Raw genomic sequence first — 26170 nt, forward strand, 5'->3', positions numbered from 1 at the left:
CAGGTCCGTTTTAAAAAGGAACATAGTGAATGGGCACAGGTGGTACTGTTAGTGGCTGCAGCTGAGTCCATATCCCAACAGAACCCCAAGGGCAGGCCAGTACAGATGCCTGAATACTAATAACTTATGTCTTCCAGAAATTGGGAGAGTGAGTGCCCTGTACTCTGACTGCTCTGCACAGACTTAGGTGGATACAAGTGGTAGAATTGGTGTTAGGTAGAGGTCTTCCAGTTTAGGCCCCCATACCTGTCCTGGAAGCTTCTGAGAAAGCATCTAGGTCTGGAGCAGAGAGATTGACATTATAATCAACCCAAAGTCTACATAATGCCCCTAAATGTAAGTATACCAGGCTCTAGAGTTAATTGAGCCCTAGGAAACTACTCAAACTTCCAAAGGCTGACATGTGAGCAATACCCATCTCCTTAATTATGAGAAGAAATTAAGACTGTACACTGTGCTGGGATGGTGACTTCCCACCATCAAATCCACAGGGGAAGCACTTGGTGACCAAAAGCTCCTCAAGAGGCTCAGGTTAGCCACAAATACATAACTGACTGTCCATTAAGGCTACCAGGAAAGCCTTGGGATTATATATTTCATGATTAAGGTTAAATTCTCATAGTAAGGTGTTTGAAAATATCCAATGAAAGGGTGAATACCTGTCAAGAATGAGCTTTTGCTTATTACTGAAGACAACAACACAGGGTAGTTGCCTAATCTTCATCATCAACCTAACTAGATTAGAATCATCTAGAAAATTGAGGAGTCACATCTTTGGACATGTTTGTGAATACTTTTCTAGACAGGATTAACTCAGAGGTAGAGAGACCTGATCTGAACTCGGGTTGCACCATCCCATGGGCTGGGGTCTCAGAGAAAATAAGAAGGGATGAAGGAGAAAGCAAATGAAGAGTCAGAACCCCTATTTCTTGTCTCTCAGGTTACCATGAATCTCTCTTCCTACCAGGATGGAGTGGATCTTCTGAAGCCATGATTCAAAACATGCTTTTGTTAAGTCCTTTTTGCCAGGTATTATTGTCACAGCCATGCACAAATAACTAACATACCTAAGTGACATTAGCAGCTAATGTCATCCTCAGGTGACTTTGAACAGACTACTGCCAAACTTTCTGCATGCAAAGTGTTCCTAACTTGTCATGTCTACAAAGCCTGTCCTTCTGTTGTCACATTTTAGATGTGGAAACCAGGATTCAGGTAACTTATAATGATAGAACTGGGACACTTTCCCTACTGCATTTAGTATGAGTGTCTCCCATACACAGTCATGTCTACTGGTTACCATTGTTGGAAAATGTCTGCCTAAGTTCATGTGCTGACAACTCATTCTCTGTACATTGTGAGATAAGACATTTAGGATGTTGCTAGGTCATCTGTTATTGCAGGAGTGGCTATGCTACAAAGGTGAATTTGGCCTTTTTCTCTGTCTTACCACTCTATATCTTCTGCCCAAGAAGTCACCACCAGATGTAGCTCATTAATTACAGACTTTGCTAGCTTTGATGTTTTTTTTTTCTTTTTTCTTTTTTTGGTTTTTACGAGACAGGGTTTCTCTGTATTGTTTTGGAGGCTGTCGGTCCAGCCTGGCCTCGAACTCACAGAGATCCACCTGCCTCTGCCTCCCGAGTGCTGGGATTAAAGGTGTGCGCCACCACCGCCCGGCACTTTGATGTTTCTTATAAGTTACCCAGTCTCAAGTATTCTGATACAACAACACAAAACACATTAAGTCACCAATACCTGACTTTTCCTGCTGTTCAAGTTACAGGATGAGTTCTCGTGCCTCCTGTCCTGCCATTTTGTATTGAGCAATACTACAGGTGTCTACCTGTCCTTATTATGCAGTGTTTTCTCACTGCCTTTCTCCAGGCTGCCATAAGGGAACTACATGACATAGGTACACACACCCTGGGTATAGTCCTACACTGATAATGACAGTGTGATCAGTGATGGACAGGATATGCAACAGTGGTCCCACATGCTCATAAAGTAGCTCAGGATTTAGTGACATCATGACAAGGTGACATCATTGTACCATATGTTGTCTGTGTTTATGGGGATGCTGATCTAGACAGAATACTGCTCTCCCAGTTACAAAAATGTACAACAGTACAAGTACACACAAACACAATAATTGGTAGTAAACAATTGTGCTTTGGTTTATGTCTGCCTTATTTTTGGAGCTATTTTAGAATACACTTATATTCACTTTAAAAAGCTGACTGTGAACCAGAATACTGTGTCATATTGGCAACAGCTTCATATAGCTTACTGTTTCTGAAGTACATAGAGGGGCCATGTTAAGTGACCGATGTATACCATTTAAGTTTATGTAGTATATGCTATGATATTCATATTGAATCACTTAACACAAATTTCTTGGAACATTCCCTCATTGTGAAGCAATGTGCAATTGTGCTGGATTATGGAGAATCGTCCAAGACATGTGCTGAGGTCAAGTCCATCCACATATGTGAATGAAGTTATAAAAGCCACAGACTCTTAGAGGACAAATGCCTCTCAGGTCCACGTCTATGGCTAAAAGGCGGTATGACATGCCCAGCTCTCGGAGGAGGTTCTTCCTGCTCTTCTTTGGTATAGCCCCAATGGGGACAATGTAAGGTGGGGGGAGGAGGAGGAAGCTAGGAGATGATGATGGATAATGCTCTATGTCAAGAAGTGTTTCCTAACCTACACCCATCTTGGTTGAAAACCAACACCTGACAGGTAGAGTATATGGAGAATTTTGAAACATTATGTGGCTTCTTCCCTGGCTAGAAACTGCACAAGGTTGGATTATCCCAGGGTTACAAAAGACTATCACCATCCAGGAGGGCTGTGTACCACCACTGATCTCCTTCTCAGGCTATGAATAGGAGCACCCTCCTAGGAAGAGGAAAGGATGGGAGTCACAGGCCATGTTCAAGGCCCTGAGCAGGGTCTGCAGCAGCTTGACCTGTGAACATGTGGCACAAAGCTCTACAGGATGTTGTCTTGTCTCTGGTTTCTGCCATCTAGTTAACAAGAACTGGCTTTTCCCAGAGCAGACTGTTTCAATGCTAAGAAAAATGGACCCTGGCAAACAGGTTTAGTAAAGTCTAGTTAAAAGAGGAAAGCCTCCTGTGATGACATAAGCCTCTAGTTCTTGAGTAGCCTTGTATGAAGTCATTAATAATTTACGCATTACGAAATTAAAAGTTTTTTTTAGTATAGCTAGGCAGTGGTGGAACACACCTTTAATCCTAGCACTCAGGAGGCAGAAGCAGGAGAATCTCTAGAGTCTGAGGCCAGCCTGGTCTACAAAGCGAGTTCCAGGACAGCCAGGGCTACACAGAGAAACCATATCTTGAAAAACCAAACCAAGCCAAACCAAACAAAAACCAACCAACCAACCAACAAACCACCAACAAAAACCCAATTATTTAGTTGAAACTTATTCTGGAATGGACTTAACCCTTTCGGCATTTGTTAAGGCTGAATGAGGAGGTTACACTTCACTCCATGCTGCTTATAAGACAAATTATATTGAGAGCACTTCTGATCAGTGTTTCCCCAACCTTCTTATTATTATAAACCACAGTAATATCTGAAAGTCATATTTTCTAGTATACATAAGTGTGTGATATGCATATGCACAAATGACATCCAAGAAAGAAATTCTTTTCCTTATCATTAAAACATTTTGATGTTTTCTGTCTTTAATTAAACTTCATTAAATTGGTGATTTAGTAAATTTCATGATTCTCTCCTAGACAGTATTGCTGGTTTTCTCTCTGTCTCTGTCTCTCTGTCTCTGTCTCTGTCTCTGTCTCTCTCTCTCTCTGTATCTGTAAATACGGAAGCTGATAGATGGCATAATTTTTTGGGATAGCATAAGTATGGTTTAGATAGAGAGACAAAGCCAATTCAACCCATCTAATGCTTACTACATGTTTCTCATGTTTAGTTACTGCTTTGGGACTGAAAAATACAGAGGGACAATACAGCTTACAGATTTGTTTCCACGATGCTGACAGCTAAGTTACTTACTAGTGGACAAGGTTCTACACCTATAGAATGACATTTAAAGTTGGGCAGAAAAATAGGAATCACCAGTAAGAAAAAACAAAGAGCAGGCAGAGGCACACAGGACAGGGAGGTGTTGTTGGCCCCAAGGAGACTGAGGAAGAGGTCAGCAGGAGACATCTGATGAGACATCAACTCGGTTAAGGGGTGGGCACTCTGGGGATAGTTGTTTGAATAGCATGGTAGGATGGAGGGCAGATTACAGAGACGAGAAGTGAGTAGCTTATTCACTATGTTAACATGCTTAAATGTAATGTGATATAGTGTCAGAAGTGTGAAACTGACTTGCATTGAGAAATATCACCATCACCTTGGTCTCATTTGTATTTCTCATCTCATGCCCCATCCTCTCTGGGCTTCTGCACATTGTAGACAGTGACCGGTTCTCCAGCTCTGCAGATGGAAAGCCCTGGAGTCACTGTTCAGAAGAGGATGTTAACCCAGCCGGTTTTCTTTGTGATGTTGGGGATAGGACATAGGCTTGTGCAAGCCATTCAAGTACCCTGCCACCGAGCTACCTCTGTAAGTTTTCTTTGACTAATATTTGGAACATGTACACATGGCAAGCTGAATGAAGTCTGACTGTGTGTACTTACCTTAGAAGAGTAAATGGCTTTTGGATTTTGGGTTGGTGCCAGTAGTGACACATGGAATTCTTCTGGGATATCGGTAACTGAAGGTATTTTGTACTGGTTTGGACCACGGGTGTATAGGACTCCTTCAGGGGAATATTTCAGCTCCTCTAGAGTATAAAGTCCCAGACCTTGAACAAATGCCCCTTCAATCTGAAACACAGGAATGAATCAATGAATGTCACTTTTTAAATAATGTGTTGATTTTCTAAGCATCAGCAAATGATGTCATGTCTTAAATGACGATTTTCTCTGGAGTCTAGGTCTCTTAGGTCCATGTGTCCTACCTGCAGGTGTGAACAACAGTTTTTGAAACCCCTGGGTAGATTTCAGAAATCTAACAGGACTTATTGGAGAAACAACAATGCTTATCTTTAACGGTTGGATAAGTCATTTGCATAGCAGGATTTTTAGAAGCTGATGTCAGATGCCTCTGTGGTCTGTTGCCTGTAATAAGTTATTTGTACCCCTGTAGGAGGAAGTCTGTATGCCGCCATTAACCATGTGACTTACTAGAGGCGCATACAGATGAGGTAATAAAAGAACGGTTTACCACACCACTAACCACACCCACTTTAGGCATGACTAAAGACGTATACGGCTGGACGTAAAGACGTATACGTACGTAGGTGGTGAACTACGTCACTAGCCAGGCCCACTTTTGGGCATGGCTAGGGGGCGTTACAGGGGAAGGCATAAAAGACAGCATACAGGAAGTCTCGCTCTCTTTTCCGGGAGTTCGGCAGCGGAAAACTACTTGGCTCATTTGGGTTACTTGTTTGGTATCTTGTGAGTAATTTCTACAATAAATACTTAGTTTTACTTTCAGTAATTGTGTCGATTATTGTTACAGCGTCCTTTGGAGCCACATACCCCAAGGTCATTCAATGAACGGAAAGACAGCTCTCTTTCCAGTTGCTAGAGTGTCCATTCTGAGCATGATGGCAAGGTCTTGGATCTGGTCTTTCTCAGGGGTTTCTCAGCACCTATCTTTAGCAATGGGCTTCCATCTGACCACCTTTGCCTCATTCCAAAGTCTAAAATTTAACAACATCTGATCGTTATTTTTTAGTTCAATGCCTATTTGAATTGAATCTAGCTCTGTAAAAATAAGAGTCGAGAAAAAAACCAGTATTTTCCAGAGTACCTCGGTTCCATTCCCAGCACCTGCATGGTAGATTGTAGGGGTGGGCCCACAATATGGTCCCAAAGGGGTGTGGAGTATTGTGAGCTCACCCCTACAGTAGCTCACAACTGTCTTAGTGCCAGTTCCAGGGGATATAAGGCCTCTTCCGGCCTCCATGGGCACCAGGCACACATGTGGTCCACATAGACAGGCATGCAGGCAAAACACTCATACACATAAAATTTTTTAAAAAATCAATGCTAGGAACTATAAATGTCTGTAAATGTTATGCTGAAAGAGACTCTCAAACTGTCTTTGTTCATATTGTAATGTGCTGAATATTGGGATTACATTAAAACTATTTCTTGATACCCAGAAAATAGAATTGCTTCCTTCAGCCTTTATCCAGAGCAGGTGAAAATGTGGTTAGTGTTTGAAGTATTTGGATATTACCTCACCAACAAGGCATATGTTCTACCTGGCCTATGTCCACAGCAGGGTTTATACTGAAAGATCCATCCATGACAATGTCAGTTCTAATGTTCTGTGGAGAACAAACAAACAAACAAAAACATGGTTGCAGAATATACTCCACTTTGTAAACAGTAAATATTTTTTGATTAGGGCATAGAAGGTGATTTTAAAACACCCTGACAACGTTCTACTGTTGGTAAAGGTCATAAAAATTACCAAATGTTATTAATTAAGATGTGCTTCTTGGGATAAATACAAATCAGGGATTATTGAGTAAGTGATGACCATGGAGTTGTTGACCTGGAATCTGCTAGAATTTTTAAAGTTAACAAGTACCTGACATGAGCCCCATCCTCCTACAAAATTGAAGTTGTGAAATTTTTCCTTACTCAATCATAATAATATAGAGCCACTTAGAATAATGGTTATGAACTAATGATGTATAACGTGGTCATGAAACCAGGCTGTAAAATTATATACACAGATGAGAACATTCATCAAAACATCAGATCCAGCAATCAAAATGTATAATTTTGACTAACCTAATTAAAATATGCAATCAGAACTTAGCAACATGTCCTAGCTCATTCTAACACAGACCTCCCCTTCTCCCCTCTTAAATCCACACTTGCAAAGCTGTTTGCGGCTGTGTCTGCCAGGTTCAGATTCAGTCACATTATCTTTTTGCCTTGCTTAGTAAAGGTTCTCTTTGTACTTGTTTGTGCTTGGAACAGCAACAACAAGGAGCAAATTATCAGAATTAAATATTTCAAAAATACATAGCATGCTATTTTAAAATAGTAATATTGTAGAAGAGACTTTAAAACCATGTTGTTTCTGTGTTGAAAATTTGTGGCAAGGGGCTGTCTTTTAGGATTAACAAGTCATCCCATGTGTTATGTTTTTGTTTTTTGAGACAGGGTCTCATTATGTAGCCCAGGTTGGCCCTGGAACTCTCTATGTAGTGCAGGCTGACCTCAAACCCACATTCTTCCTGTTCTATTGCCAAGGGGATGAAGAAGATGGAGCTTCCTACCTGGCTACTGCTTCTTCCTTTGTCTGAGAGCTGTGGTTGATGTTATATGGAGCGACTATTGAACTAGCACTAATGGCCTCACAGCTATGCTTCAAGGCAATTTTTTTCTTCTGTAACTTTGTTTCTTATGTCCCATTCTTTCTTCCCAGGATGACTGGCAATTGAGAACTCCTGGCAGCTTTTGCCAGAAAAGATTATTGACACCTATACTCTAAAAAAGTTCTACAACAAGTATATCCTATTGGTTGTTTTCGTTTGTGCTTCTTGGATCCTAGTCCCAAAATTTTTTTTTCTCTGAGTATCTTAAACATTCATCTAAGTCACTTCAGTCTGCTGAACCCATCTGAGAAAGGTAAGACATCCCATTGGGTGGATGTTAGGCATTCGTTTTTCAACTCATGTTTTTCAACTTTTGAGTAGCTGGTTATTAAATATTTGCATGTGATGTGCAAATGAAGGTAGGCCACATCCCCTTCACAACACATTCACTATACTGGTGGCTCCCGTTTGCCACTTACCTTGTGAGCGCCCGTCAGACAATCAATTTCAACCTCAGAACAGGCGGCTCCAAAAACAAAATAGGGGTAAATGTCACCTTCTCCCTTCTCCCAGTCCATGTCTGCTTTGTAGCCCCTGAGAAAACAAGACACAGCCAGTAGTCAGGACTGGGGCTATGTCAGGGAGACGTTCCCTAAGAATGTGGAGATAGGAGAAGTGAGTTGGCTTTCAGGGGTAAATTATTCGCAGAATATGGAAGCTCTGGAAATCCTGAGAAGCAATTATCCTGGAGGAGAAGGGCCACTGCCTATCCTCCTGGCCTGGAGGAGAAAGGTCACTGCCTATCCCCCTGGCCTGGAGGGGAAAGGCCACTGTCCACCCTCCTGGCCTGGAGGAGAAGGGCCACTGCCTACCCTCCTGGCCTGGAGGAGAAGGGCCACTGCCCACCCTCCTGGCCTGGAGAGGAAGGGCCATTGACTACTACGAGGAGGGGTCAAGCACTTCATGTGAGGTTTCAATAAGAGAGTCCACTTTTAACTTTAAGCAATCATAACCTTTAAGACTGTTTTTTTTTTTTTAAAAAAAAACACCTAACATCATTTAAGTGATAATAACCGTGGAAAGAAACAAAGTCCACCCGGTTTTCTTTTTGAAAAACAATTCCTTGGTTGCTGGAGGGCTGTGGCATGGAGTGTAGTTTTTCCTGGAAGTGAAGCAAAAACGAATTCAAATGGCAGCCTCTCAGATCCAGAGGCGGGTGGCCATCTCCTTCCCTTGAGCTACTGCTATGACGTTACAGGAGGCCTACCAAAGTACATTTTTGATTTAGCATTGCATTGCAAATTGTGGTGAGCAGAATACCACTAAAGAACAATGATAGCTAGGAGAGTCGGAGTGGACATGTCAATAAGACTGTCTTCACTGGCTGTCTTCACCGAAGGACAGTGACTATTGATGCTTCTTTCTGTATCACAAGGATGGACATACAGGTCCTATGGTCAAGTCTTGCTATCCAGCTTTGAAATGTTTTCTTTGTAGCCAAGTTTTCATCAGAGACCAAAGTATTGGACTCATTTTCTTGCAGAGCCTGCTAAACAAGTCAACTTACAAACACTCTGATTGAAAAAGTCCAGATTCCATATTTCTGAGAGTTATCACTGTTTTAGGCATTGTGTGGTTCCATGACATTAAATCCTTATAAACAAAGATAGCTACCAATCCTTCCAGAACTTTTTCTTCTTCTCAGTGACACTCTGTATCCATAAAACATGGAAACCAAGACCTCTCTCTCCCACTAACAGCTACCATTTGGCTTTTAGTCTCAGAATTTGACTCTTCTAGGAATCTTATGTAAGTGTAACTATTTGATATTTGTCTGTGACTGCTTAAGGAAGGTTGTGTGTGTGTGTGTGAGAGAGAGAGAGAGAGAGAGAGAGAGAGAGAGAGAGAGAGAGATTAGGGATTGAACCCACAGCTTTGTGCATGCTGGAGAAGTACTCTACTACTGAACTATATCGCAAGCCCCAATATGGACCATTTCTTAAAGCTACTCTGAAATCGATGCTCACTCATCACATGCAGGTTTTGCATCTTTGTACATTGGATTCTATATGTGTATGTGAATCCTTTCTCATTCCTTCTTCTACCCTTCCTCCATGAAGAAATTTCACAATTCAATCTTGAGTTTGAAGCATCCCTTGGCCATGTGGTTTTGTTTTGTTTTGTTTGTATTTAATTGCAAATTGCTCTAAAATTTTTACACATCTGAATTATTGTTCTTACAAGTAAGATTAATTTTGCTCTGTCTTTTTTGAGATAGGGTCTTGCTAAGTAGCACAAGTGACCTAAAATTTGCCATGTAGCCTAGGCTATTTTAAAATTCTTAATCAGCCTTGAAAGTTCGAGAATGACAGACATGTGTTACTGTGTCTGGTGAACTTAGAACAATTTGTAGACTCTATTACTGTAAATTCTTTAGAGCTAAGTGTCTCCAGGTGAACAGTGCACCAGTAACTGGTGTCATTGTAAGACTGCATGTCCAAACACAGGCCACTGCTCTGAGAAGTTCTCAACTTGGCCTTGGCTCCATCCTCGCATATGAAATTTACCTTTTTACATGCTGGCACTACTTGCTAAAAAGCTCACAGATCATCACGCCACTATAAAGCCCTTTTCTAATGAACACATCTTTATAGCCACGTCACCACATGAGAGGGCGTGGCCAGATCTTTCAAGTGTGCTTTATTTAGTGAAGCCAAGTAATCTGGGGAACTGGTATCTCAAGAGTTCATCCACTGTATATCTTGACATATCCACCAAGGTGAGGAAGGTATTATTTGATGCTGTCATTTGATTAGATACACTCTGTCCTCAATATTTTGTCCTGTTGTGGGGCATGTGCTTCTAGTAGTATATCCCCAGGATTCTTGGGTTGGTTCTCCACAACCCAACTCTAAAAAGTAAAAACACCCATTCCAGACTTAGATAAATGATAAGAAAATTTACAAAAGATTATTCTATTAGCCTTGTTCAGAACTCAGCTTCTATTTAATTGTTGGGTAAATACATGGCTAGCCAAAACCATAACTATCACCATAACCAAAACCATAACCATAACCTCATTAGCTTTTGATGTACCTCTTTAAACCCACCACTCAGGAGGGCCTCTGTCTTCCATGGTCTTATCTATGACCAAACAAAGCTGAGCACCCTCAATCTGATGTCCGACTTTCACCCTTTCTCTGAGTGACTGACACGTGAAGATCTTCCTGATATGAGCTGTGTCTCACCAGACACACCAGAGCCAGACATCAGCAGAACACACCACTACCAGCCCCAATTGTAAAAGATGTGTCCATGTGTGCTCATGTGATAAGAGCAGGGTTAGTTTTGTGTTGCCTATAGTGAGGTATTTGTGGCCTATTTGGGCAAGACTCTGTGCCTAAAAAACTGTTAAGTTACTTTGCACAAGTTCCTATTTGTGTAGAACTATTCTGGCCTCTGACTTGACACACGGCTTCTGTAAAATCCCACGTGACAAGAAACAGGGTAAGATTTCTGAAGAATGAGTATTTAGAAGCACCAAATCCTGGGTCATACTAAATATCAGAACCAAAAGCATAAGTATTAAGCTCATGCTAGACTGCACTGACACTGAAAGTTTGCTAAAGTCCCTCTACCTTACGCTGTTCACTCTACACATAGTAGCATTAGCAGGAAGCCCTGAAACCTATAATAACATACACATATATGTTACATATGGTGTAAAAACGTAATTTATGTGTAATGTGATAAGAAATTACATTTAGGAAACTGGGACTAATCTCAAAATTATCTACCTTTATAATAACATAGCTCCTTACTCTAATGAAAGCCTTTCCGTGAACATAAAATAAGCAGTAGATGTCGCATTAAAGATATAAACAACTGAACACATGTATCCTAAGCTCTTTTCTGTTCTAAAGGGAATGGCTTTAGGATAATACAGGTCACCTCTTACCTAAAATATCCAGTGGCAGAGAGGCTGATGCTCTGGGTAAAAGCTTCGTTAACCTGTAAAAGAGGAACACTGTTTTCAAAGGACAACACACAGCTGGACACAAGAAGAAAGCAAATATCACTGGCACTTTTCCTTCCTCTCGGGAATATGCCTTTTCAGGGTGCACATGGAGCATACTGCCAGGTGGGTACTCACTGCCTGCTTGGGAAGTCTGACTGGCTTATCGGACTTCCTCTGAGGAGACTAAGTTGCTGGATTTGTGGATTCATTTACACAAGGAATGAAAGGTAAATTTGGGTGGGAGTTTAAATGTAGGGGCCCCAAGCAAAATCTGATGATGGCTCTCTACTTTCCTGTCCCCAACACACACACACACACACACACACACACACACACACACACACACTTCAAAAAACACAGTGAAAAATGAGGTAACTTTGATAGATTACAAGTTACATCACTCAATGTGTTTCATCTGTCACAAATTCCCTTTGTCAATAGCCTTGATTAAACACTATGGGCCTGGTAGATTTCTTAGCTGAATATGTTCTCACATGAATCGTTTATTCTGAAAGAAGAGTGAGACTTAGCACTCAGAGAATGCCCACCCCATGTTCTTCATGCTTATTTGAAATGTATATGTGCAAAATAGCTGAAGTTGTCACCTTCACTGAGGGGCCTTTCAAACCAGACCCCATGCAGCAGCGTCTCCTGCAAGGACTCCCATTAAATGCAAAGTTTGGAAACTGAACTAAATGGTGTAGGTTCATCCTTCCTTGGAGAATAATCATGTATCTACAAAAGCGCCTTAAGAATAGCATCACTACCTCTGAGGAACTTCTGTGAACTGAGATCCATCAGATAAGATGTCCCAAGGTGTATTTCAGATCTGCACCCATCCTTTACTCTCTCGCTTTAAGCATGGGCCATCAGGGAGGGGGCTGCTCAGGAGTCAGCAGAAGTGCAGACCCTAGGTTACACCCAGAGCTCGTTGGAGAAGAAGCTACCCTTTTAACAAGTGGTCAGGTAGTGTGTGTCCCTGGACAACTGGGAATATTCCCTGTCCTATGCTGCCCACGGGAGAAGCCACCCTGTTTGTTGGATCCAGTGTATTGTGGGACAGGCGTTTCTACCAAGTGGCCTCAGTAGGCTCTGCAGGATTCAGTCACACCAGATACTCACCCAGTCTTCCCAGGTCCCATTAGGGTTCTGGCTGACGATGGGCTCCAGGCGTTTCATGAGGGTCTGGCAGGCGTTCTGCAGGTTGGAGAGGGCAGCGCAGCAGCCGAGAATTAAAGGGCAGCGCCTTCCGCATGACACGCTCTCACCCAGCACCCGCCATTGCTCTCCCTGCCTCCCTCAGATGCTCCGTGTGGTTTGTCTCCACACCTGGGCTGGGGTAGCACCTGGCCGTCCCTGCGGTAATGATGCTGATGTGGGATTTTGGGAGTTATCACAGAAGACGAGGCGGGCTCAGAAGGGTAGCACACAAAATGCAACCCCTTCTCTCAGTTTAACCACGCCAACTATATGTTAGTTTGTTTCTGCGGCAACGTTTCATTTCAAATATCTAGCAAAACTACAAAAAACGCTACCCAGGAAAATGAACCCAAATGGGGCTCCCAGATCGGGTATTTCATGAGGTCACCCAGAAGGCAAGGTGGTGTGCAGTAAAATGTGTCTGGAGTTTGAGTGTCTTTTACTTTCCACGCCTTAGGGGCCTCATCTACGATATAAAGATAACGGTAAAGGGTGACCATATCCTCCACTTTCCCAGGCCAAGTCCCAACTGAGCTTGCCAACTTGTATTGCTATCATGGACTCCCTTTGGCCTCCTAAGAGCCTTGGCTTGGATGGTGTTGATACTGATATCCACCTCGGAGGGTTGCTTCATATTAGGTTGCCATAAGACTAGCTGTTATCTCAACTGCTTTCATTCGGAAGCACCCGTCAAAGTGCGTGGATGCAGAACTTGGACTCAAGCGTCTAGAGTCATGGATATTTTAGTTCAACTCACCAGACGGGGAAAGTCTGTCTCCCCTCAGGGGTCACACTTGTCATCTTTCAGACACCAGGGTCATTGTTGCAACAAGGCTTCTCTGTCCTACCTAGAGTGAAGTCTGTGGTGTTCTTTGTTCGAATGCATGTGTGCTTACGTACGTACGTGTGTGTGTGTGTGTGTGTGTGTGTGTGTGTGTATGTGTGTGTGTGTGTGCAGGTGTGTGTGTGTAGGGGTTTCATTGGCAGATTGGAACTTTGTAGTTCTCTGCATGGGAAGGGAAATGAGGGCTGAGGAATGGAGTCATTTTCTGTTTGAAGTGTTCCAGGAGTCAACCGGCTTGCTCTGACACAGAAAACAAGACACTGCAATGTTGTTTGAGGTTTCTCCCTGAGCCCCTCTGCCCTCCAAGGATGCCCACAGGAGCCTGGGAACACTGGGCCCTGTTCTGTTGTGTACTCCAAATGACACTAGCCCATTGGCTTTGTCTTAGGTTCATGTCTTGGGGTGTTCTTGAAATATATTAAGCAAAAGTGGAATTCATAGTGCTAAATACTGCTCCGGTAACCACTGTTTCTGGTGGTATGGAGAGACACCAAGAGTTGGTGTTCTGCCCCCTTCCTTCTAACACTTCTGGGAAAAAGCACCAGGAGACAGTGGTTCATGTTTAGGCCCTTGTTGGTGGTGTTACTGTGGGAAGTATGGAAAACTTCTAGAGATGCCTCACTGGATGTGTGATTGAAAGTTATGCCTGGCCCCTGGTCTTGCTCACTGCTATCGTGAATTATCACTACAGTGATGTTTTGCCCATCCGTGAGGTCAAGCACTGTAGTCTGAATCTCCTGAAACTGTACCACAAATCCTTATGTTTGCACTGGGTGGGGCAGGAGTGTTCCTAAGGGGGTACTGAAAAGTTGGCTCTTCTGTGAAAGGACTTTGAGACCAGAGGGAGGCTGGGAGTCAGAGAGCTCGTCACCTGAACAGCTCTCCCGTTGACATCAGCACCAGTAGAGCCTCCAGTGGCAACTGTGTTGGGGACGGTCACAGTGTTCATTTCATCCAGGTGTATATAAGACATTGGTATCTTTAATTCACGGCTGGCCACCTGTCCAGAGGAATAGACAGAATGTGCCAGCTCAAATTGTAATTGGGACAATGACTTAACCCTTTCAGAAAGTGTCTTGATTTTCTTAATTCTGTTTGGAAAATTGAGAAAGATGATTTGAACAGTCTTTATGAATTAAAACTCATAAAGACCTCAAAGGTCCTTAAGACAAGGGCCTCTACTCTAAAACCTGTCAAAGACCCGGAGCTGGGAAGGAGCTAGGAAAATCTCCCCAGTGCCAGGTGGCCGACTTTGCTGGGGAGACAGGATCCTGCAAAGACGAAACCCAGATCTTCTGTCCTTTCACTTGGAGAGGTCAACTACCTGGAGCTGAGGGGCTAGAGGAGGGCCCCCCCCCCCAGCCATGGGCTTCCCTTTTACAAAATGGCCATTTGCTTGTACAGGAGTTGCCAAGGAAAGCTGTGCCAGCAGCCTGAGCTCTGAAACCCATGGGAACTTAAAGCTGCTGCAGTCAGGGCCCAGGAGCCTCTGACCCCTCGGGAAGCTGGGTTCTAGTGATGTCCTGTTCACTCCAGAAGGGGGTGAGGACTCTTTTCACATCCTAGCTGCCTCATTGCCCGCTGATTCGCAAAGAACAACTGGGACACTAAGACATCTTGGCCCTTGTGTCACAAAGCCCAAAGGTGGTGCAGTATAGTTCTCTCTAAGGCAATGCTGAAACCTCTCTCACCTGCATCATCTTGGTGTTAATGCCTTGTCCCAGCTCAACACCACCATGAGCAACCAGTACAGAGCCGTCTGTGTAGACATGGACCAAAGCGGCAGCCTGCAAATGAAATTAGAATCTGCTTTCAGTCTCTGTGCTGAATTCCAACCTGGCTGGTGGACACTGAGTTTGCTCTCACCCAATGAGGTGAGATTAACAGTGTCTTTTGCACTTATTGTGAATTACTGCACACATCACTGCAGACACGCTCAGGCTTGAGCAGAGAACACTGTCCCAGAAGCCAATGAGGACTTTATCTAGTACTGTAGTGACCACCCCCCCCCCACCCCCAGTTTTAGCAGCCATGACAGGCTAACATGTGCTTGCATGACCCTGCCACTCCTGTCCTGGTCACTAGGAGGTCAGATGCCCTCCTTGTGGCAAGGAACCAATCAGAAGTTAGCTGGGCTGTGCTTTACGGCTCTGTGTGTGCTTTACAGACAGTGCACAACAGTGACGTGCAGAGCATAGCAACCTCCCTAGGAGGGCCTGTGGGCCATAACAACCAGTTGTCCTGTCAACACAGGGCAGATCACCTAAACCTGGAAGCACACAATCCTGAGACTGGTTCATACCCCTAGACACGCCCCCTTATGTTACCCTTTAAGATCCCTGCCTCTCAGGTTCTCTGCTTTCTCTAGTCATCCGCCATGGTGCCTGAGCTAATGGATTAGCTCATTAAACAACCACAATAAAAGACTCTTTGCTTTTGCATCCAAATGGGCCTCTTGGTGATTTTGGGGTTAAGAACTTGGGCGCAACAGCACCTGGTGTGGGGATTGCCATCTTTCACACCTGGCTTTAATGGTTTCACAGGAGGGAATCACAAAAGCATGCCCATGTCTAAAAGCAAACATTTAAAATGCACACGATAGAGACAGAGCACCTGCCTTCCTCTTGCTACAGGGACCAATCATCAGCTCCCATTCACAGCTCTCAGAGGGTTTAGGAATGTGTTCTCATTTTGTGGTATGACTTCTACAAATGGCACAATAATACAGACTGCTCTTCTGTTTATTATTTAATTTAACAATCTGTCTCGTGAAGGGACCCTGGCTAGCTCCAGCATGGCGAGCATGGCCAGGATGGCACTGGCAGACCCTGCCCTTCTCCCCATTCCCTCTGCCTTGCTAAAAACCGGTTAGACCACATTCCTAAAGGTCTATTCTCTTATTTGGTCTCTTCCTCCTCCTGGGGGCTGCCTACCAAGGTCCAGCTATCAAACCACTGAGTTCAGCAATCAGGACCCCCCTCTGGCTCACTTCATTAACATACCCAATTAAAATTAAACACCTTATCTTATCACGGGGTTTCCCCTTGTACCTTTATACAGTGCCATTTTTTTATGTGCCACATCTGATTCCTCTATTTGGAGTCAGTCCTTTGTCCTCTGGGACAAATAGCCCTTCCCCCTCTCGCCTTGTTCCCTACTCTTTCTCCATCATCCTCTAACGCCTGTCTTTGTCTCTTGTTCCCTGTCCTCTGTCCCTCTGGGACAAATAAATCTCCCTTGTCCTGAGAACTTGGTCTTGGGGGTGCTGAGCCTATGCTTTTCCTTTCGTTGTGGATTTTTGTTCTATGTCACATATTTATATCCACTTCACTTATTTTAATATCTGTGTGATATTCATATATACATCTATAGAGATGTATGGTCTACACTTTTTTATTTTAAATGTTTCTAAAAAAATGAGGACTATTTTGTATAGGTTTTTGTTGTCCACATTTTTTTTGGTGTGTATCTTCAGATGACATCCCAGCAAACACTGCCTATTATTTATTATTATTTATTACTTTATGTGCATGGGTGTTTTGCTTGCATGTGTGTCTGTACATGTGTGGGTCCTCTGGAAGTAGAGTTACAGATGGTGCTGTGCCTCCATGTGGGTGCTGGGACTTGAACCTGAGTCCTCCAGAAGAGCAGCCAGCAGTTTAACTGCTGAGTCATCTCTTAACTGCTGCGCCGTCTTTCCACTCCCACAAACAATATTTTGAAAAGACTCATCAGATAAATTTCCATCAGCTATAATTAGTATGAGGTATGAAGGGAGAGACTATTATATCTAGGCTTTGGTAACAACTGCTTAATTCTATGACAAGATTGCAAACAGTTTTCTTTTGTTGTTGTTGAGACAGAATTTTGCTATGTAGCCTGTGCTGGCCTTGATTTTACATCAGAATCCTAGGTGTGGTGTGTCTGGCTGAATGGTACATGGTAAAAGGTTGAATTTTATGGTACATAAATTATATGTCAATGAGGTTGTTTTGAAAAATCTTCAGCAGTGAATGTGGTTTGTCTGAATGCAAATGTATTTTGGTATTAATTATTTTTCTTTTTTTCTTTTTTTTGCTTTTTATGAGACAGGGTTTCTCTGTATTGTTTTGGGGGCTGTCGGTGCAGCCTGGCCTCGAACTCACAGAGATCCGCCTGCCTCTGCCTCCCGAGTGCTGGGATTAAAGGCATGCGCCACCACCGCCCGGCCTAATTATTTTTCTAGTTAGCACATTTAGTATATTCTTTAAAAACATTATTTGTCTTTATTTTATGTGCATATGAGTCTTGCCTGTATACATGTGTCCCGTGTACATGCCTGGTGTCCAAGGAAGGCCGAAAAGGGCTTTAGGTTCCCTGTAACTCCCTTGACTTACAGACAGTTGTGGGAACCAAATCCAGGTCCTTAGCAGAAGTAGGAAGTACTCAACACTGAGCTGGGTTCTCATTTAAAACATGCATACAAGCACTCTTCTTTGATGTACGTCCTTGTAGGACTCCCCCGACCCCAATCCCACCTCATCCTCTGACCCAGGGGCTGTTTCAGGTCTGCCCCATACCTGTTGGCTTAGCCATTATTATGTGGTGGGATTTTCCCAGAGTTTCCATGAATCAGAGGGGAGTGAGTACTGTTCCACTGATGGAGGGAATCTGTGCTACCTGTGTGTATGCATGTGGCATGTGTCTCACCCATGGGTTTACTGCCCGTGGACAAGAAGGAGCGGTGCTCTGTCATATTCCCCAGCATTGGACTGTCAGCTGCCTCAGAAATGTTGCTGTAATAGGCCTGACCATGCTCTTGTTTGGAGGAACTTGGACTTTGGGAACTTGGGTTAGGAAAGCATGGAAAACAGAGGTGCTGGGGGTTATTTGAACTGTGTGGTTCTGGATCAGGAGGTTTCAGAAGAGAAGAATATTAATATGTGACCTAGGGATTGTTTTGGGGGATATTTTGGTGAAGAATGTGGCTGTATTTTGCCCTTGTCCAAAGAGTATGCCTGAGGCTAAAGTGAAGAGATTTGGATTAATTTCTTGGCAGAGGAAATTTCAAAATAGTCGTATAGACTGCTATATGTGTTAACTTAATGAAGATTTATAATGAAAAGGAGCAAGCTGAACCAAAAAAAATGCAAAATGTACAATTTGAGGAGACATGGAACACCACTAAGAAGAAAGGAGCTAAGGAGATACACAGATTAAGAAATGGAATAAAGGGAGTGATGACATCAAGCAAGATCCTATCCAGCTAAATTTCTAACTTGTGAAAGGGGTTAAAGAAAAGCTCAGAGCCAAGTGTGGTGGTGCACGCCTTTAATCCCAGCACTCCAGAGGCAGAGGCAGGTGGATCTCTGAGTTTGAGGTCAGCCTGGTCTACAGAGCGAGTTCCAGGACAGCCAAACTTAGGCAGTGAAGGAAACTATCAAAATCAGAAATAAGATGTAAGTGAACAAGGGGTCCACATTCCAACCCCAGCAAGCACCAGAACTTGGCAGCTTTGGCCACGTGGTTCTGGCTTTAGAGTCAAGGTCAGAAAAAAGAGTTTATGGAATAAAGTTGCTAAGGCCAGGCATATGTCACAGGTGTCCCTGCATGGAGACCTAGAGAGGCCATTATGTGAAGCTGTGAAGGTGAAGCCTGGATTGCCTTGGAGACCCCAGGATGTTGGAGATGCCAGAGCTGTAGGATATCTGCCAAGGAAAGCCGCTATCAGGGAGTGGAAGTAGCCCAAGAGAAAGAAGTGTTTTGCAATCAACAAAACTGAAAGGAGTTGGAGATTTGAAAACCCTTTGATATCAGACATGGAGATAAAGTGTGGAGTTTGCCCAGTTGGTTTTCAGTCTTGCTTTGGTCCAGTATTTCCTCACTATGCTCCCTTCTCTACATTTTGGAATGGTAGTTTATATTGTGTGCCATTACATGTTGGAAATATGTAGTTTGCTTTTTGCTTTTGCTTTTATAGGAGATTACAGTTACGAGATTGCATGAATCTCAGAAGAGACTTTGAACTTGTTGAGACTGTGATAGACTATGGGGACTTTTGAAGTTGGACTAAATACATCTTAAACTATGATATTGCTACAAGTTCATGGGGACCAGGTAGTAGAATGTGGCAGTTTGAATGTAATAAACTCACAGGGAGTGGCACTATTTGGAGGTATGATCTTGTTGGAGTAGGTATAGCCTTGTCTGAGGAAGTATGTCACTGTGGGAGAAAACTTTGAGGTCTCCTATGCTCAAGCTATGACCAGTGTGGACAGAAACTCCTTCTGCTGCTTAGGGATCAAGATGTAGAACTCTCAGCTCCTTCTTCAGCACCAAGTCTGCCTACACACCATCATGTCCTGCCATGATGATAATGGACTAAACCTCTGAAACTGTGAGTCATCTCAACTAAATGGTTTTCCTTTATAAGAGTTGCTATGGTTATGGTGTCTCTTCACAGCAAAAGAAACCCTAACTAAGAGATACATAGAGGTATAGAAAAATATACTACCAAAAATTAATAGTAGTTTTCTTTCTTTGGTGGGCTTCCACGTGATTCTTTTTCCTTTCGAAACTTTTAGTAACTTTTAAATTTGTTTACAATAGTTTTTATAGTTACAAACAAATTAATAGAACATTTTTTTTGGTAAGGAGGTACACTAAGAAGCCAGTGTGCATTATGGATAAATGATACCTCTTGTCCTAGGGTATGGGGTATAACTCTCACTTGAGTTACAAAACCAGAGAAGTGTAGAGATTTAAGTACCACCTATAGAAACCCATCATTAAAACAGATTCTATAAAGTGGGTATAATTTGTGATCTCATGTTGCCCTCTTTCAAAGAGTGGAGCAAAGAATGTTCTGCACAGGTAGGATCCTGGAGGGTAAGCCAAACGTTCTGAGAGGAGCAGCTAAAGTTATTTGGGAGACAGGGTCAATTACAGTTGAGCAACTATGGGCACATTAACAACCAGTGTAGGTAGTGTCTAGTAATAAGGATTTTGAATAGCTAACTAATCATTGTCTTCCCTGAGGTTAATGGTTGCTTTCCATTATGAACTGGGGTGCAGTTAAATAGATGCTATATTTCCAAAACATTAATTGGCAGGATGCAAAGGTAGCAGAGGAGTTGCTGCAAACACATGACCTAGCTGTAGTCACTGCAGCGTAGAATTGCTCTCTCCCGAGGGCCAGCCATGGGAAGGGAGCATGACTTCCAGAGCTTGAACATATCTCAAGTCTCATCTTGTAGTCAAGGAGCCTATGAATACTGAGCAGAGAACCTGAAGATACTGTCATCTTTTTTTCTCATGCAATCCTATGAATCTCAATTATTGTTAAACACTGTCCTAAAATTCTGCTGACTCTGCCTCTTGGGGGACTTTGCCTTTGCTTGATCTTGATGGCACTGATTTTCAGCGACTCATTATTAGCCTCTGGCTATTTCTACACTCCAAGATGAAATGTATCGTTATGAAAAACGTACAGGCAATAACAACCAATTACTGACAGAAGTGTTGGGTTTACTGTGTATAATCCAGTGAGTCCACTTTGCCTGTGTAGGGATGACACAAAACCCCAGCTCATTTTTTCTATAATTCAGGGAATAGTTTCAAGAAGATTATAAATAATGGCTGAATACTCATGTAAGTCATTTTACTTTCTTACTGATGTAACACTGTCTCCACCCATAGATTGTTCACCTACCCATTGAACAATGCATCCGTCCGTGCAGTCATGTGCTAGGCTAGAAAACAGGCAGATGGCACAGACAATGGCTTAGGTAGTAGCCTGGACCGAGGGACCCTTAAGGGTTGTTTGCCAGAAAGAGTTAAGCATCACTTCGGTAGAACAAGGCAGGTACTGGGGTGCCAGATGGCTTCCAGCTGTAGTGGTTTGAGGTTATATAAGGTTTGTCATGGGTTGGGTTTAAGGAAGCACTAAGAACTGCAGATTTCTTATCAGTGGTTGCTCAACCATCTATATTGTAACTATGAGAGCCAAAGAAACAAACCTGCTGAACAAGTACCAGAGGCGTTGCAGTTATCTTCCTACACAATGCTTCCCAACCTGTGGGTCACAACCCCTCCACGGGGGTTGCAGATCAGATATCCTGCATATTGGATATTTACAATTCATGACAATTCATGACACTAGCAAAATTACAGTTTTGAAGTAGCAACGACAATGATTTTATGGTTGGGGTCACCATACTATTTAAAGGAATTACATTAAAGGGTGGCAGCACTAGGAAGGTTGAGAGCCACTGTTCTAAGATTATCAATAGAGCTTTTGTTATAGTGCCTGGAAATTATTTTTTTAGTTTTAAGTATTTCTGAACGTCACCTGATTATAAAAGGTTCTTGGAAATCCAACTGAGAATTTCATAGGGATGATGGCGATTCCTCTCTTCTTCCAAAAGCTCTGTTGGTTAAATTCCTCTACAGCCTTTTTCCTGCTGTAGTAGGAAGAGTTTTCCATACATGTCTCCCAGCACTTTATCAGATTCTCTGGGTCAAATTCTTGCTTGTGAATTGTCCTGTCAATTGTTTTGTACATGTTTAACTCTCGAACCTGGTGGATGGAAACGCCAAATTTCACAAAAAGGTCTTCAAAAAGTGAGCCCTAACAGACAAGCAATAGACTATTACAGAGTTAGCATGGCATCAAATGAAGCACCCAAGAAACAACACGGTGCAGGGAACTGAAAATGGGGTGTTTCTCTATAAGGACTTTGAAACAATTGTCAGTTCCTCTTACCTTCTCTGGTGGCAAGTGGCATTTGGCTGCCACAGCTGACACCCAGGTTTCTGTTACAAATGCCCCCTGTGGAAAGCCGAATCCCCGGAATGCTGTGTTGGATGGCAAGTTGGTCTTACAGACGCGACCTCGGACACGCAGGTTGGGGATCTTGTAAGCATTTTCCAGTTTGAGCAAAGCGTATTCTATCACCTGAAAAAGTGTTCCAAGGTAAAATTCTAAGCACCAGACAGATTCCTTGTCCTGGCATGATGAAGACAAGCCCTTCTGCGGTATATTTTTTTGACTCCATTCTTGGCACAGCCAGAAAGGAATCTCACACTTATTCCCTGGCTGTCACCATGTATGGCTGTATACTTAACTTTATGGTTTCATTGTTTGTTTTTAATTCCTAAATATTAAGAGGTTTTATCTATCTATTTTTCCTCTCCAAAGGAGGAAGAGATTCTACCCCCAATTTTAACATACGTCTGGAGTCCGACTTTACAAGACAGCTGGACATGCCTTTAGGCTTGATGGAAAGATTTAGACAGGGGGAAAAGGCCAATCAGGCCAGTGATGTCCTCATGTCTGCGTTTAAAGGATTAGATTGTGACGGGTCTGGAAGACGCCTGTGAGTTTTGGATACCGAGACACTGCAGAAACTGTTGGGTCTGGACAGGAGCCTAGGTGGGGCTGAGGCTGTAAGCAGGAGGCAAGAGGCTGGGTGGTGGAGGAAAGCTTCCCTTGGCACAGAAAGGAGATTTTCCTGAGGCAAACCCACAGCCCAATTCTTCCTCTGTTAGCATGTGCTTCCCTGACAGTCATCTGCTCTGGCCAGAGGAGGACACTGGAGGGAGGGGTATGGAAGACTTAGCTTTCCTCTGGGGAACTTCTGGAGATCAACTCAAGACATTCATCAAAGAGTCACACCCAGGCCCTGGAACACTGTGAGTGGTAAGTGAGCCTCGGGGACTCTCCTGGACAGGCTACCTCCATGTCAGAGTGTCTTTCCGTTCCCTGACTCTTCATAGGCAGTGGGTGGTGGAGATCTGGAAGCATCCTGAGTCATCCATACAGTTGACAGTATGTACCATCCAGGTCTGTGGGCACAACAGGTCATCTATGCTAACCCTCTAAGACACCAAGCTCACACTGAATCAATCACCTGCCACTAAAATCTGGGACCCCAGGTGTTCTTTCAAGTCACCTACCAGTTCAGAATCATCCGGTGTGCAGCCTCCATTGATGTAAAACTGGATGTCAGCTGCCTTGATTTTCCCGTCGTTCATAAAGCCAATCTGTGAAGAGTTAAACACTTGCCCCTGTGAGCTTTGTGACTTGAACATGAACTTGAACTTGAGAACTTGAACAGAACAAGGGGAAGGTCTGTGAATGCTAAGAGTGTGGGCTGGGGAGTGGACCTGCTCAGGTTCAAACTCAGCTTCTGCCATTTGGGATACCCATTCCACCTTCCTAAGCCACAGTACCCTAAGGTATGCCAACAGGGAAAAAGCTGTCACCCACTCCAAGGCTTCATGTCTGTCACCATGATCTGGAAGGCTTGAGTCCCGCTTTAGAGATTTGGGCCTAGGAATCTCTGTTTTTAGTGACTTCCCAGGTGACATTGTTGCTGCTGATCTAGTAATCACACTCTGATCATTGCTGACTGGACTCACAGGGGGTTCATACCTGCAGTCCCAGCATTCAAGTAATCCAGGACTACAGAGCAAGACTCTGTCTCAGAAACCTAAGAGAGAGAGATAGGGGACTCTGCCTGGTCCTCATCACTTTCTGGCACTGTCTTCCACTAGAACCTCGGATGGCTCTTCTCCTTCTTGCATAGTTCCCAGCAATTTGAGTAACAACAGCATCCTAGCGAGGCTGGATCTGGGCTCCCTAATCAGGCACTGGGAGGCTGAAGATGGGTGACAGTCAGGGTTCACACTGGGCCCGAGGAGGCCACAGTAGCTGAGGGAGGGCAGGGATAATGACTGAACTGACATGCTGTGATTTTGCCTTAGGTACCCACCCCATGCATACAGCCCTCTCTCCTTGGAGTGTTCCTGTTTCCTCAGAACATTCACCCTTGCATTTCACCTCTTCTATTCTTCAGCCCTCACAGACTGAGTCTCTGCCATTATCTTTAGTTTTCCACAAAGCAAGCGACTTTTTATCGCAGTATTATAAGAATGCGGTCTATTTTGGCAATAGTACACAATATACTTGGTTGGAAGGAGAAGGTTGGAAACTAAGATCATTCCAGTGGACTGAGTTATCCCTGTGCCCCTCCCCCACCACTCCATTTTGGCTGGCTCAAGTGATTCTGGTAGGTCCTATGAAATGGAGTATTTGTCTGTTGAATGAATGGCCACCCCAAACAAAACAGGCTTATTTGTCTATCTGGCGTCCAATCCTTTTATAGAGCGTTTTACACACTTCACTTTAGCACATATCGTATGTGTGTGATACTAAGAAAGCAGACAGTAAAGACAGGAACCTGCCTCCTGCACAAGAAGCCAGAGCTCTGGTATGGAGACAGGTCTACCACCAGCTATGTGATTGGGATGAGGCGTTCAAGGATCGAAGTGGACACCAGGTACTCAGGAGGGAATGAGCAGGGTGGAACCTGCCACACAGGAAGCCCTGTGTAGAAACAGTCATGGGAAATGAACCATGTATGGGGTTTGGGGTTCAGCTGCTGGGGTCTCCTAGAGAAAGTCCTCCTGAGCAAGGGTCTGTTTCTGATCCAGCGTGGAGTGAGGGACCACTCAGGGCTTACACTAGAGTTCACAGATTTCCTATGGGCTGGAGTCTCTGGCATCTACAGTTGGAGCGAGGGGACAGTTTTGTTGCTTGCTTCTTAGCAGCTTTTCTGTGTCCTTCTGGACATGGGGCTTTACATTCCGTCAGGCTGAAGTTGTTAGAAAACTGTCTTCCAGCTAGGAGAAGGCATTTTGAACTAGATTCATGAATGAACAGGATGAGTCAAATTTAGAGACGTGTCAAATCCTGGAGCATCTGTATTTCAGAGGTCCCAGGAATGGTGAGACCTGCAAATGTCAGTTTCTCCACTTGTGTTCTTGCTGCCATCTCCTTTCCTTTCATGTCCCGGGACGCATGGCGACATGGGCAATACCGAGGCTGTCTGTGTTCCGTTTTGCACGGGTCCATTGAAGAAAGGGGTCATTCCAAGATAAATTTTGGGCTTATCAAACAGCAGGGTGAGTCAGCTTCTGGTGACCTGGTCATCCATTGCTTGCTTTGCAAAAACTCTTCTCATTGTTACACAATTTACACCTTTAGCACGAAATTTGCACATATCAAACCCTCTAATCCACAGCTGTCTGAAGGACCTGTTTGCCTAAAAAATTCTCAGTCAGGAGACTACCTGGTTTGCCAAGTCCTCTCATGACTGAGTTTTGCAAAGGCTCTGGAATCCTTCCGGAAGCACTCAGATAATAAGAACTGACTTTAAACAAAAGGTAGTTCAAAGCCTAGGTGCTATCACTCCAGGGTTCAGGTCAGATGCAATGGCTCTGTGGGATCTCTCACTACATCGTGTGGCTAAGCAGAGGGCTCTGAAGATCTGGCTGCAAGCCACAGGTCTCTGAAGTGGCATGCCCATAGATGACTTTGCTCCCCACTCACCTTGTATTTCCCTAGTAGTGGGTGGCGTCCTCCAGTGACCAACATGTCATCCCCACGCTCTAGAATAAAACGTATTGGGCAGCCAGTTCTAGGGAGAAAGAAACAGAAACACAGTTGCAACAGATTTGAGATTTGAGTTCAGGTTTGCAGAATGCCAGCAACAACGTCATTGCACTACAAAAGGAGAAAAAGTCAGAATGCAGCCACTCCCAGAAGAGAGGGTGCTGAGTTTCATGGTGCCTCCTGATGGATGGTGTGGCAGGGAAGCTGCCTGTGGGCTATGGAAGAAGTTGTTTTGCAGCTGTCAATTAGATTGCCCCATCAGAGTAATGTAGGAAGTTTAAA

The 26170-nt window shown here is 43.7% G+C and overlaps 1 protein-coding gene across 5 annotated transcripts in view; it reads right to left on the minus strand.

Moving 5' to 3' along the window:
* LOC101823809 (aldehyde oxidase 3) overlaps window positions 1-26170 on the minus strand; it is an 89667-nt gene that overhangs the window by 13670 nt on the left and 49827 nt on the right. For 3 of the 5 annotated variants that reach the window (XM_040753585.1, XM_040753584.1, XM_040753583.1), the window contains exons 23-33: window positions 25826-25913; window positions 23389-23475; window positions 22196-22387; window positions 21782-22009; window positions 15144-15239; window positions 14324-14452; window positions 12531-12605; window positions 11349-11401; window positions 7870-7984; window positions 6320-6385; window positions 4680-4868 (exon numbers count right to left, since the gene is read on the minus strand). In XM_040753585.1, the coding sequence (XP_040609519.1) occupies window positions 4680-4868; window positions 6320-6385; window positions 7870-7984; window positions 11349-11401; window positions 12531-12605; window positions 14324-14452; window positions 15144-15239; window positions 21782-22009; window positions 22196-22387; window positions 23389-23475; window positions 25826-25913 (1318 nt within the window). Of the gene's footprint in view, window positions 1-4679; window positions 4869-6294; window positions 6386-7869; window positions 7985-11348; window positions 11402-12530; window positions 12606-12651; window positions 13693-14323; window positions 14453-15143; window positions 15240-21781; window positions 22010-22195; window positions 22388-23388; window positions 23476-25825; window positions 25914-26170 lie in introns of those variants that run through there. The other 2 variants (XM_040753586.1, XM_040753587.1) reach the window with 2 other exon arrangements.

Source organism: Mesocricetus auratus, unplaced genomic scaffold (assembly GCF_017639785.1).
Source record: "Mesocricetus auratus isolate SY011 unplaced genomic scaffold, BCM_Maur_2.0 Super-Scaffold_100010, whole genome shotgun sequence".
NCBI lineage: Eukaryota > Metazoa > Chordata > Mammalia > Rodentia > Cricetidae > Mesocricetus > Mesocricetus auratus.